The sequence below is a fragment of the Eutrigla gurnardus genome (assembly GCF_963514095.1).
Source record: "Eutrigla gurnardus genome assembly, chromosome: 19".
Lineage (NCBI taxonomy): Eukaryota > Metazoa > Chordata > Actinopteri > Perciformes > Triglidae > Eutrigla > Eutrigla gurnardus.
Genome location: NC_139930.1, coordinates 12,550,998 through 12,565,814, shown reverse-complemented (window position 1 = coordinate 12,565,814; position 14,817 = coordinate 12,550,998). Strand labels below are relative to the sequence as shown.

Below are 14,817 nucleotides of genomic sequence, written 5' to 3'. Positions count from 1 at the left end.
CATTTTAACCATCACATAGATATAAAAATATTTCCATGGCCTTTTGTTCCATAACAATGAGACTTAAAAAGCTATAATTTAGTGTCCACAGTTGTTCATTTCTCAGTCTGACCCCGTCAGCTTTCCGGTTTATGTTGTTTTTGACAGATTTGACACAAACCATGTCGTCCAAGCTGCTCTATTCATTAAACAATTCCTGCAGCTTTGGTCCGACATTCCTACACACACACACACACACACACACACACACACACACACACACACACACACACACACACACACACACACACACACACACACACACACACACACACACACACACACACACACACACACAATTAGTGCTTGTTAAAGAGCATGTGATATGGTAAATACACCACCAGTTTCCCATAATTACAGCCTCCTGTGAACCTTAGAGGAAGCAAGTGCTCTGGCTGACTAAACTAGGACATCTTAACTTCCCCCGTAAACGTAATGCTTCCTTTTCTTTACCAGAAACAGGCTGTTTCTTTTACACCGAAACATAAAGAAATGCTCCACTATTGTCTCTGCTCATCCTCCATCCCGTGCCTTTCTTGCATATTTTCCATTCCTTTGACCCTATTGCTGTCCTGTCACTTCCCTCCCCGCTGGTTATTTAGCACTTCAGTGGCTTGCAGGACTAATTGGAGCAAGAGACAGGTGGAGCCACTCTGTAGCAATCAGTCTTGTTAGTGGCGGGGCCAATAGCTCACACTGGGCGATCTTCTTGTTTTTGCAGTGTGAGCAGTGGAGGGAGGGCATGAACTTTTGACACACTCATATATGGGGCCCCTTAGCCGCCTGCCAGACTTCATTTATTGTAGGTTAATGTCAAGGTTCTCTTTGCAACGCCAGAAGTCAAAACACCTCTCCCTGTCGATACGCTTGTGGAAAAACACATGCTGCTTTTATTCTGAAAAATTTTCAGATTCATCTTTTTTGTTTGCGTTCATACAGGTTTTAAGACATTAGCTCACACACCTCCACCACTTGCCTATAGGTCCCGCTCGCCTCTCCCCGTCTCCTTCCCCATTCCTGCGTTTCAGTGTGTGTGGTAAGCACCAGTTCGGTAATGATGTGTCAGTGTGAGCGTGTCCACTGTGCGCCGACATGTTGCAGTGTAATGCAACCAGGCAGGTGTGAGGGTCACAGCCAGTTTGTGGGCCAGCGTCTTGACCCCCGCTGTCTGCTTTGTCTGACCGTCAGAGGAACCCCTTAATTAGACCCTTTGGTTGTGCGGTGTCTGCTTGATGCAGCCCAGCGGACACTCTGCAACAATCCCTTCATTAAATGCTCCTGGTTGACTTGGCAAGAGGAGCCTCGCTTTCCCTGATTCCACAAAAGCCGCGTTAAGAATATGTTTATTTTTTTCATTTTGGAAGCATCAGTTGCTATTTTTCCATAATTTCTTAGAAACGACTCTGTGTCATCGTTATCAGATTCATCACATTCGTATGGATGATTTCCAACTGTTTTTCCTCTCCGACTGGACACTTTGCCTGTGTCTAAATGAATAATTCATAACTAAAAACGCTGGCATTAAGTGTGTTGAACAGAAACGCACTTTATGGGTGTAATTGCATTCATGTGGCCTATGTCAACGTGGCTCACACGCTTTCTTCTCCTCTGAAAATGTCTTCGTCACTGCAGCATTTCCCAATGATTAATTATAGGTTTGCTCACTGCTGCACAGTGTTATTTCAACAAGATGTTGCCTTTGGTTTGGTGCATGTTTGCAATGTGAGTACACGCTATTATGCAAGATGCCAGAGTGGAGATCAGTGGCCAGAAAATGAATAGGAACAGAGCTGTGAGGGAATTAACTTAAGTACAGCCCACTGACAGCCAGGCCATGCTGACGAAAACAAGGAGGTTTGCTCGGTAGAGATCCAGCAAGGCGCAGTGACCTTCAGAGAGAGAGAGAGAGAGAGAGGGGAAGGATTTCATTCTGCTGTTCTTGGCCGGAGCGTGTTGTTGCCCCGACGGTGGAAAATCACAGAGCACTTTCTTAACGGCACCTTCAGAGCCAGACAGACACTTCTTTACATGGAATCCATCTGCAGGCTCGCGGGGCTGTTTTGGAACCGCCGGGTGAAACCCGAGCCACAGGTGTGTTTCAGGTGCGGTCGCCAGTTGCCCCACAGCAAAAGGGCCTTGTGCATTGTTGTAATCACGACCTCTTCGTGTTATATCGCCAAATAGAAAACGAAAGCAGCATTTGATAAGGTTCCCATGAACGTGCTGCATCAGTGGGTAAAAAGAAAAGTACGTATTTTCTTAAGTTGACGAGGAAATCTGATCAGCAACAGGAATGAATAAATACAAATGATCAGCAGACCCCAGCTGTCTGTCAAAAACACTCCACACCGTTTTATAATTACACAGTCTCACATGTAACACCATGTTGTCACAGTGATTCGCAAGGCAATGAGTCTGCCATCCTCTTCGAAAACATAACCATAAAATAAAAGCCCATGCAGTGCAATGTTCTTAGCAACGTTATAATTATCAGTCGGAGCCACACCCAGGCTCCTTTTGATAATTCATATTTGCAGGGTTTGGCAAGTTACAGTATTACCATTTAGCCGTTAAACATCCCCCTCGAGGGAGCTTCCAGCCTCAAATTATACTGGTTCGACTGCTTCAAAGTGTTCATTCGAACATTAGATAGCCAAATTCCTCGTTGCCAATTTGATTCTTGGAGAGGCCTCTCAAAAAGCAAAAGTGTTTGGTTTTTTTTTGTGGTGATAGAAAAGGTGGTAGGAGAAGGTTTGTTTGCATCGACTCTGTGGAGGACCAGGGAGTTCAGTGGAGGGTGATCATGTATTTTGTAATAGAGGATAGAGATTTATCTACTGGGAGAGATTTGTTATCCCTTTTTAATATCGCAGGTTTTGTGCAGTCATGCAGGTATTTGTGGATTTTTCCAATGTGATGAAGCCCCTTGGTTTGTCAGGTATATAATTCACTGGATTAATTAAATTAAACGTATCATTAAGTCGTTGTATGTTTATTATATGTAATTTATTTTTACGACAAACATCGTGAATTCGAATTTCATATAGCCAAGTACGATTGGAGATTGTATCATAATGCATGCATGTGCTGTGAGTGTGTGTGTGTGTGTTGAGTAAAATGTGACATGACAAATTGCTGCATTGCATGCCATCTCTAGGTTGAGTTTCCTCGTCTGGCTGGAAGCGATGTGAAGTGAAATGTTTATGGGCATCACAAAAAGGTTTTTGACATTTACTGCCTGACACAGACAATCGCCTTCTCAGAAAGCCGTGCGGATGTAACAGACTTAATTATTACCTGCACACTGTGCATCTTTATGCGCGGCCTGAATGATGTAAATCCAAGTATGTGGATACGCCAAGTTCTTCCTTCCCCTTGTTGTCTGGAACTCAGCTGTGAGTTTACAAGCTTTCTACCGCCGGGGTTGAGACAGTTCAGCTCCTGAATTACAGTGATACATAATATATATTTGTTTAGGGGCAAAGATAGTCGCGGTTGTACTGCCGAACATTAATATTGGCAGAAAGAAAATGATTCAAAGTGTTTTATCAATATCCCACTGTGTCGTCACGTCGTGAGAGAATGAGACAGTGAGACAGACAGGAGTGAGAGAATGAGACAGTGAGACAGACAGAGAGAATGAGACAGCGTGACAGACGCGGGGAGGGGAAGGAGGGCCGAATCTCGCTGTGACAGCCTTTTCACTCCTTATGAATGACGTTTTTCTTCCCCCTCAGCATTCTTTGGAACTTCAAAGCGTCAATCTCCAGCATAGTGATTTGGCCCCCGCTATTGTGTGAATGGTGAATATTCATCGGGGTCTTTCTTTTCCTTGAGGGGGCCGAGACTCCGCTAGGGATCTCCCAATATATCGCCATTATATAACATGAGTGGATGTGGATGGATGTCTGATGTGTGAACAAGGGTGTCTGGATGTATAAGTTTCATGTTTATCCCATTGGGTTCCTATTAATAAAAAAAGATGGACTATAAATGATGGATACAGTGCTGGAACAGTTATTTGAATAATCAATTCATTGGATATTATCAATTGATTGATTGTTTAAGTAAGTTTTAAAGCAAAACCATAGACAGCTGCTGGCTCCACCTTCTCACTTTTCCGCTTCTGCGTATGTGAATTGAATGTCTTTGTCTTTTGAAGTGTCTCTGAGGACGTCACGTCAGGCTGCTGGAAATAGAGGTCAGTGTTCACGTTTTAGTGAGACATCGTGGGACTAAATGATTAATCTGGTGAATCGATAAATGCCGTCATCAAACGAAAGTTCATGGTACAAAATCGAGTACGACAGCGTTTCTAAAAAAAGTCAGTCAGGAGAGGCAGCACGTCTTTGTCTCGCTGGACGATGAAGACACGGTGTCACGCTTTCTTGACTCTCGCTGGGCCTGATTGGACCATATGGGGCCAGACAGCTGTGTTGCCACGGTAATAAACTGCTTTCCAGGATTCTATGACAGCAGTTTGAAAAACGCCGAGCTGCCGAAAATCCTCCTAATTTCACAGAGCCAGGGGTCGGTTTTGTCCCCGGCTGGAACATCGCTCATGACACGCATTCCATCTCTGCTTGGAGTAATTTCATCATCTGCGTTCCGCCATGGCTTTTTGTTTCACAGGTTAGCGGTGATTCTTCACAGTCATCCATCCCGTTCTCTCTCGCCGAATGATGAAAGGTGCGTTCGCTCCTTTTAAAGTCCTTTTCTGAAATCAAAAACGTCACGGCGTGTTATAACACTGCCGCTGGTATTATTGTACGGTCTCTATTTCATAAGACAAATGTTTGCCTTATGAAATTGAGACAGATTATTACAAACAAGCAAGCTGCATTAATTGATCTCTGACTGCTGGAGGGCAGAACGGGGGGGGAGTCGGAGTCTGCAAAACAAATTGAGAATAATCGCGTGGATCAACTACTCCCCAACCTCCCAGTCTCTCTCCGATCATAACTTAATGCCCACTGCACTAAGGGGGTCAAAGCCAGACCTGGAGCCCCGCGGATCAGCATCTTTATATGTGCCACCAAGTGAAGAGGCTCGTGATTTACTGAAGTAGGCCTACGTTGTGTGCAGGAACGTCATGTGTTTGAATATAATTTGTGAAAAATATATATATTTTTTTGTCCAAAGAGTAGCAGATCAGGTATTATAACAAGTATTTAAATCTCTGGGGCTTTTTGCTCTTGCTATGTGTTGATGATCACAGAACCGAGGAGGTTTCAGGAGCACCGAGGTGGAATTTTTCAGCCTGTTGAAAGAAAGTTAAAGTTTGGGCACATACGTTGCAAAGAGTTGTCAGGCTTTCCATGTGTTTTGGCTCATTTGAGTCTCGCCGTGGCCCGAGCCAGCTCGGTGACTGCCTGCTAACTTTTCACACACATGAGCAGCATGAAAACAATCCACAAACACGGCACATCGAGACGTTTTCCTACCGGGCCCAGCCTGAATACCGAGAATACAAAGAGTCATTTCAAAGTGCTTTTGACACGAGGGAATACGTTATTCATTGCGATGCAGGAGTTTATTTGGCCATTATTGTGCATGAGAATGTGTTTTTCTGACCTGCAATTCTGACTTTGGCCACTACACAGCTCAGCACTGTTGCAGAAACAAGTTAGACTTCCTCCTGCCTGTAAATGCCCTGAACTTTTAAATCTAATAAACCAGAATGTAATCTGACTTAATCGGCTTGTAACACAAGCTTTCTACTTACAAATAATGTGCCACCTTCTAACCCAACTCATCAGACCAGGGCCACCAAATGATTGACACCTCTATTGTCATGTTAAGCAGGGACTCTCCATAATGACCAAACCAAACCTTAATGTGTGAAATCGGCCTCCTTTGACGCGGCTTTCTGAAATCATTTTCAGGTGCTCGCGTGTCTAATGGGACTATTTCTCGTTCCAGTTGCAGCAAACATTGTGGTTTCACAGAGCGATCAAGGTGCTGACAGACCGATTTCCCCGGCGGTATTAATCATCCTGTAGCTATTTGCACGATGACAGACGGGTTCTGCAGTTAAAATTCGAACCAAGCGAGGGAGGGGGAAGAAAGAAGAAAAAAAAAAAAAGCGAGGGGAAAGCGAAGAGTTAATTTAACTATAATGCAAATTTTCCAACCGGTTTGCCCCACTTTCAACCCCCTTTATGTGGTGAAGTGACCCCCACCTACAGAGCTGCCCCCCCCTCCCTCCCCGGACCCCCCATCCCTGTGGGGTGAGTGGGCTGTCTGAGAATACAGGGAGGCTCCACGCTGGGCGTTTGATGGAGCGCAGAAGGGTGTGTGAGGTGCACTGACCCATTCACATCGCTCCCCATGCACTCGTGCTCCAGAATAGGCTGACTTATCACATGTAATGCACGGCGCTGCACAAATCAGGAGTGACAGCTATAGGGCCATTGGAACACTGGAGGGGAGAAGTGGCTTCTGGGAGCTGCTGTTCCCACCCAGTCAGAGAGGACAGGTGTGGCCTAGAGGAGCCCATTTGGTTGTTTGCTGTTGTTTCGCCCTCCTCCCATCAGTGTTTTTTTTTTTTTTTTTTGCTCCCCATTAACCATTTGGATAAACATCTCTCTCCGAGGAAACTGTTTTCTCACTCATACGGATGTGTGAAATGTGAGATGTTTATGATTTGTGTAGGTGCTGTAGTCAGACTTGATGTAATCCGCACTTAATCCTCTTAACTTGTAACCCACGTAAATCTTCCCCGCTGGAATGTGTCCCTATTGTTATCATTTTCCCCTCCCTGTGCCATTGCGATGTTTGCGTGCGTTGGATTAGTGCAAAGTTGTAAAAAGTTGTTGGCGGTGCCTGGAGGTGTGAGCCCTAATCACCTCTAATCACCTCATGTGTGATGGCCTGATCCCCGTACAAGTGTTTGTGTTTTCACCCCGTTCACACACGCAGACTCACATGAGGAGCTGAACGCCGTTCAGCCTGCGTCTGAACTTTAATGCCAGACTCTTGGTTACAGATTAAAGCCATTCACACAGCACCTGTGTCTGCAGCTGTAGGCCCATACACATTACCGGAAGGTTGTGGAGAGGTTGCTTTTTTTTTTTTTCGTCATTGTAGATTTTCGTCTTTTTGGTGAATTCAAGTATGCAGACTTGAACTTATTGTGTAAAATGACAGTAAACTTCATTATAGCAACGAAGGGAATGCTATACACACACATAGAACCCTGGGAAACTGTGTTGCTGAGTCAGCATGGATAACCCGTGTTGACCCATTCACACCAAGCACAAACACTTCTGGGTCCTTGCATCAAACACTTGATACCAGATAGTTTCACCAAAGTATATGTACATGTCTTGTGCAAGTTTATATTCCTTAGTTCTTAGCTTTTTCTGTCTCTCTTGGCACGCTGGCTGTTTGTATGCCTGTGGCAATAGCTCATAATGGTTTACTGCTGCCCTTCACACCTCGTTCGGCTCCTGCCCACATCACCGGCCGCCCCGGTCTCTTCTACTCTGCTCTCTCTCTGTGTGTGTGTGTGTTTGTGTGTGAGTGAGAGAGAATCTGTAATGTGTGTGAAAGAGAGAGAGAGAGAGGGGCCATACGTGGATTCACATACACTCAGCTGTTCCCTCTGTAGTGAAGCGGTCATAGAAAGGGCCGGACAAATAGCACAGTGAGAGAGCAACTAAGTAACACCCACCTCCCCCCCCCTTCTTTCTCTGTGTCTTTCTCTCCCAGGCTGTCAGTGTGGAGTAGTGCTGGAAGCTGCGAGGCTGCCCTGTGCTGTGGGAACTTCCTGAGAGTGCAGAGAGGCAGAGTGGCGGTCGCCCACAGAGAGACACTTGTACAGAAAGGCGGACCGGAGTTGTGTCACGGAGGGATATAAGAGGCCAGTCTCGTACCTCTCACACGGGGTTGTGTTGGTGGTGGCTGCGCCTGCAGGGGTTTGAAGGAGGTGGGCGACTGGAGTGATGGTGGTGGCGCGGCTGCCTCAGGAGTGGGCCTGGCAGGCGTTTCTCCTGGCGACCGGACTAGCATCACTGCACCGCGGGTCTGACGGTGAGTACCGGGGGCTGGACACCAGCTCTCACTGTGTGTGTGTTCTGATGCTCCCGCTGCCTGGGAAGCATGATGAGGCTGCTTTTGTCATTCGTTGGCTTAACTGTGATAAAAAAGCTGGAAGAAGCAAATTGAAAGGAATCATTTTCTTCCAAGGAATGTTTGTGCTTTGGTGTGGGAGAAGTAAATGCACTTGAAGCCAGAAGCTTGTTTGCTTCTGAGTCTATTTTTCACCCTGCAATATTTATGATGAGCAAAAGCTACTATGATGTCCACAGAGGGTGTGCATTTATCCCCCCCCACCCTCCACCCCCCGCTCCTGTGTTGAATTGTTTGAAGATGGACAGCCAGTTGTCTTTTACGATGAATGCCAACAGTGTCACGGTGTCCCGTAAGGTCTTGACAGGCGGAGAGGGTCGACAGGCTCCCAGTCTTGATGGCATTTGTGCCTGTTTTCTGTTTCTCATCACGGAAAGGAGACATTGTTGGTCCAGATGAGTGCTATTAAAAGTATGGTTTAGGATTTTACTAATTTAACAATTTGTTCAAGCTTGTATGCTTTTATCTGAAATGTTCCTTATGTGGCGTTTCATTACAGCTGAAACGATCAATTGATTAGTTGATAGAGAGTTAATATATTTGTGACTATTTTCCTATTTGTCATTTCTCCGGTCTATATATTACAATTAATATATATTTACATATTGGACTGTTTGTTAGTCAAAACAAGCCATTAGAAGACATCAAGTTGGGAATTAGCTAAAGACATTTTTTTACAGAGCCAATCATTAATTGATCAATAGAAAATGATGAATCGATAATGCAAATTATCAATTGTCATTGCCCTTCTTCTGACGGTTCATGTGGACAAGCTTTACCTTTGCAGAAATACTCCCTTGTCACACTTATTAAGGACACAGTTGGGTGTCAGGCATTCATCTGGCTGAACACACACACACACACACACACACACACACACACACACATAGACAAAAGCACAGTGTTTATAAATATTGCCACTTAGCGATGGTCTGGAAAATTTCCCCGTTTGACTCTTTGCTGCAACTGGATTTCCCTTAAGTGATAGATGATGTGTCAGTTTAATGTAAGGACCTGTTTATACTCTCCTGGTGCTAAATATAAGATTGTCATCCTCATTTGATGTAGATTCATCAGGTTAAAAATGTCAAAACAAGGAAAAAGGTAGATCTCTATGAATACAATGAACTTTCACATTGTAACATTTTAATCCTGAGAAGAGATGCTTCACCGAAAGTGTGTCAAAAATAAAGACCAGCTGTAAAAGCCCCGACCGACCGGCCAGTTCAGAGCAAGCTGTAACTTTTGCAGTTGGTCACCAAATACCTCAGCTGCCGATGAATGTTTCTTCAGAGAATTTCCTCCATTCTTATCTGTGCAGACGGAGCTAAGTGTTTAACTTCTCCTCCGGTATTAGTCCGAGGGGTTTGAAGGTCAGTGGCCACGCAGATAGAGAGGATGTGGGAAGATGGAGTGAAATTCATACGGATTCATGTGTGAAGAGTAGCAACGTTCTGGACTATAACCCGGCAGGAGGTGACGGTTCTGTTCGTTCCTGTCGGTTCAGACCGAAGCCGTGAGCCCTCTTGGAAAGTGTTGAACTCCTTCTGTCCACTTTCTTTTCACCAATATTTGAACCACCAGTTGCTTTTATTTCGTTTTTTGTCTGTGATCTGATCTTTTAAAGGTCTCCCAAATGAGTATAACATGTGGGAGGTTGCCCCATAAATCTCAGCAGAACGGTCAATTTGCCACCTGTTTCTATAGGCTGGTGAGGTTCACAGAGACTAGATGAGCCCTAGCCTCGTTCTTCCTGTCGCACTGCTGTGGAAACGCAAATAAGACATTTGTGGGTTTCGATAACATACTCTATAATAGTTACATTTGTTTTATTTATATTGGTGTTTGGCTCATTTCCTTCATCCACGTGTTTGGTTTTGCTTTTTCCCATGTCTGTAACACAAAACCAGTGAGTGACCACAAAAAAAAACAATGTGTCTGGGTCACAGCTGCAAATATGACTCTAATCTCCATATTGAGAAGGTGAAACATCGTCTGCCAAACACCCACCAAGAGAGACTCTGACTCACAAAGTGATTCGACTGTTTATGAACACGGAACGCCAACAAAAATGTGACTTTACATCTTTAAAGCAATACCCTGGTCCTCTGGACAGACGTGTAGAATCACAAGTTGCTCTCCAAGGAGCCGTTTTCCACGTACGTCGAGTGTTTCCTTTCACAATGATCTTTGGATATCTGAAAATGTCAGTGTGTCTTTGTAGGAGTGTGTCTCCAAAGGAACATTCAGAGGAGGCTTGACTTCTTTATCAGCAACCATTTGTTTTTTCTGTAGCGCTGCTTCAGTTACGTGAGTGTAAAGGAGTTTAAAGGAGGTTTCTTAGTATTGGACTGCTTCTTATAGCAAAACTTTCTAGTTTTTATTGATTTAAAGGGAAAACAGATTAACTGTTATGTCATGTTCTTTAAGAGTCATTGTATTTGTACTAAATAGAAAGTATGTGATTTCATCAATTTCTAACACTGTCGATGATTATTCCAAGTGTAGGAAATCCATAAATTGTGGAATCAGTTCAGAGTGTAGCTCGGTGCCGTGGTCCAGAAGCACAAAACATCAGCAGTTGGTCCTTGGCAGGTTCAGGCCCCTCCAGCCTTCTGTGTGCTGCTTCCTGTCAGGATGTGGATTTGGTTCCCCCGCACAGAATTTGGTCCCCAAGGCAGATGTGCTGCTCCAGCGATCAGGCATGGGAGCATACCGTGTGTGTGTGTGTGTGTGTGTGTGTGTGTGTGTGTGTGTGTCTGCCTTGTGATATTTGGATTCTTCAGACTACCTTTTGTGAGTTCAGGGGGAATTTAAAAGGCATAGTCTGTCATTTCTGCCACTAGGGGTCTCTCAATCAAAACAATGGCAAAAAGACTTTGATGATAGTGTGGGATCATCGGAGTTGACTTCATTGCCATTAGTCTGACGTGTGACTTGGAAATCACAATTGATTAATAAGTCACGTTTATTTACGATCATTTCATTCCAGTGAAATCACTGCTTGTAATGTTAGGTAATGTGACGTTAACGTTATGCCCCGGATTGCAGCGTCTGAATGATGAGTTTTACATTAAAAAAAATAGCATGAATTCAAGATTATATCACCCTAAACGTATGTGGTTTTAAGTTATAACAACCTTCAACAACCTTGAAGGAAACACTTTTTTGGGCGGAGGTGATATTGTGGAGTAAAATGACAGACTGTGGCTGTAGTCTCTCTATATGTAATAGAGCCCGGCATTAGTCGGTGGCTTGTGGCTTTTTCCAGTAAGTCCAGACCACATGCATGGATAGACGAGCAGTGATGTGTACTTATGAGCATTGTGGAAAGACAATGTTAAATATATATATATATATATATATATCTTGAACTTGACAGGAGGAATAAATAAGAAAAGATAGGACTGAGATGTTGGGATGAGGGCACTTTGTGGTCGACACAAAGCCTCGGGTTCATTCCTTGCCAGCAACCACACCTGTTCTGTATGTGTGAGTGTTTGTGTACAAGTGTGTGTTGCATTTTATTTAATGTAGTCACACACTTATATATAGATTGATAAAGAGATAACAAAATAAATTAAAAAAAATGTCCCTTTTTGAGTGCATCTGTCTCTGCTCTAGCAATTTATTGGAATATAGCAAAAGCCACTTTGTCTGTGTGTGGTAAATTAATTCACTTGACTTTTTTGCTGTGGACACAGCAGCTCCCTGTATTCACACCCTCATGGAAAGTTTTCTCTGTGCAAACATTGTGAATTGGTGGGGGGGGGGGGTTTCTGAAGAGATGGGGTACTTTGAGGAGCGGGGGGGGGGGGTCTACGGCAGACCCTCCATAAATTAGCTGTGGCATTATTGCTGCTGGTGGTGGGAGCCTCAAAGTGACCATCTCATTCCTCCAACAAAGGCAGTCTGGTCATGGCCGGTAAACGCAGAACAGGTTGCTGCAAGATGCATGGTGGGAAAATGACGGCCTGATGTGGGTGTAGCAGCGGTGACGGAGGAGAGGAATGTGCTCCTCAGACGTGTGTATGTGTGTGTGTGTGCACATGTGTGTGTGTCTCGTGTGGCAGAGTCCTTTGAAGCCAGTAGGGGGTTAAGAGGGATGAGGGTGCAGCGGTAGGGTGGAGGAGGATGTATGGCTCCTTTTGCAGGTTGGTTGTGACCCCCTCGGGGTCAAAGTGCACTCTGGAGACACAGGGGACGATGTCTCCTTTGAGGAGGTGATTTATAATGGCCACCTGGAGTAACTTATCTCCCTCTTCCTCTCATGTCCTCCTCTCCGTCTGAGATGAACATGGCTGTAGTGCTCTGAAGTCGGCTCTTGTGAAACAACCGTGTTAATTGGAACACTTTATGTCAGAGATTGTTTTTTCGGAGACGTGAAAGTCCCTCGTCAACATTTCTCTTCTAAATCATCACTGGTAATAGCATATTTCTGTTTTGTATTCCAGTTATTGCTTGATAACTGGAAAATAATTATGGGGTCACAACACATATTTCTATTTCTAGTGCACAGAACTGTAACAATCGGGTATTCTATTTGAATTAATTTACCTCTGGGATCATATTAATTATTGTTTTCATGGGACGCAATTTCAGAAGAACGCTAACACAGAGCACAGCACAGAGCACAGACGTAAACGTCTACAAATGAAAGGGACAAATTGGCTTTAGTTTTCAGTTTCAAATATTCCAAGGTCACATAGCACATTCTCTGAAATGCTCAACTCCCGTCTCATCACTGACTCTTGTTCTACAACAAGGCATTCTTTAAAATCTTCCTTCTTTTAAACATTTAACATAATATGCAAGAACGGTTTTATTACTTTATTGTTTAGCTTTTCTTCTCGTGTGTCGCCCTTGTTACTATACACTGATTATCAAAGTTTACTCATTTCATTTTTCGGAATAGATGATTAGAATAATAATATATATTATGAGAATATTTCAAATTAAATGAGACATTTTACATTTACATTTAGGGCATTTCGCAGATGCTTTTGTCCAAAGCGACTTACAATAAGTACATTTGTCAAAAGAAAGAAACCCCAACATATCATCGCTGATAAAGTAAGAGCTAAAAAATAGAAACAAGTGTGAGGTCCTCGTCTGAGTAAAGTAGTAGCTGTTAAGAAAAACAGTGCTATGATCAAAGTGCTACAGATAAGAACATAGAAGTGCTTTTTTTTTGCTGTCTTTTATTCATGGTAAGTCATGTATTTATAATCTAGGCACATTGGCCTTACCCAAGTTTCTGTGCTTTGTTTGGTTTTAGCATCAAGGTCAAAAGTGGATGGATTTGTACAATGTGGATGTTGGTATCTCATGTCATGCATGTACACTTCAACAAATCAGTAGATGATTGATAAGAAAAAGAAAATATAATTGGAAAAATATTAGGAAATGCAACATTAAAAATACACAAACTAATAATGAGAACATGTGATGAACATCTGGATCTGATGTAGGAATTTCAATGTCAGTTTAGTTCCTATGTGTCATTAGTATCACAGGGCTGACACACAGTCATGCTGCTTTTGTCACCACGGAAACCTTGACTGGGTGTGAGGAGGGAGGAAGTGTCACGTACCACACTGATAGTGTTCCGCCAGAAATGAAAGGAGATGACAAACGAGCATGAAGACGCCACTTGAACTGTCATTGCTCATTCAGATACATCTGGGAAAGTGAAGCCGAGGTGGAGGTGCCCAAGGATGCTGTGCCACAGGCGGTGATGAGCTGTGAATGAACGTTTCCAGCTGGAGTCATTCACTGCATGTAACAACTAATTGCTTTGAGTGTGATGAGTGTGATGAGTGTGTGTGTGTGTGTGTGTGTGTGTGTGTGTGTGTGTGTAGTTTGAGGAACAGCCTGTGGAATGTGTGGGGGATGCAGATCAGATTTCGGGGTGACCTTGAGTGTGCCTTATAGCTGACACAGCAAGTCTGTTTGTTTTGTGTGTGTGTGTGTGTGTGTGTGTGTGTGTGTACAGAGACAAAGAATGATGGTGTTTGCAATAATGTGTGAAAACAATGGAATATAGTGTGGTGTATGAATAGTAATGAGAACTCAACCTTTTATCTCATGTAACCAAATCTATGAAGTTATGGTTTAAGTATATTTACTTGGATGGCCATGTTATAATAAAAAATGAATTTCCCCTTATCAATATAGTGTTTTAGGCATGCTTTTATTGTGAAGGAGGTGAACATGACTGACAGATTTTAGTTTGGAAGGTCAGGTCTCGATCATCCAAGTTTTAGTGTTGCATCTCTTCAAGGCCGTTCCCTCCAGAGCAGGATTCTCCTTCCCTTACGTCAGCTTTCCTGTAACATTCTCTCTGGGGGTGACCCGCCCCTTTCTTCTTTGCTCTCTTACCGCATTTGGCCAAGTTTGAATAAAAACAGTGCTGATGTGGATAGAATGTATCTGAAAGTCTGACTAATTCATGAAACATTCCCGTCTTGTGGTTGTTTTGCACACTTGCAAAGCAGGTGCGATAGACAAAACCAAGGGCACTGCGAGGGAGGATGGGAACACCTCCACAAACTTCCTCTCTGCCAGAACGCCTAACGCGGATCAGGTTGGAAGGACACCGAGTACCGCTTGGAGAAAAAGCCGATTCGGCCTTTTCATCACGTA

At 43.8% G+C, this 14,817-nt stretch overlaps 1 protein-coding gene across 1 annotated transcript in view; it reads left to right on the top strand.

Moving 5' to 3' along the window:
- bmpr1bb (bone morphogenetic protein receptor, type IBb) overlaps positions 1 to 14,817 on the top strand; it is a 45,566-nt gene that overhangs the window by 23,167 nt on the left and 7,582 nt on the right. Inside the window, exon 4 of the mRNA XM_084035593.1 lies at positions 7,753 to 8,073. Coding sequence (XP_083891719.1) covers positions 7,986 to 8,073 — 88 coding nt within the window. The 5' untranslated portion in view covers positions 7,753 to 7,985. The remainder of the gene's footprint in view (positions 1 to 7,752; positions 8,074 to 14,817) is intronic.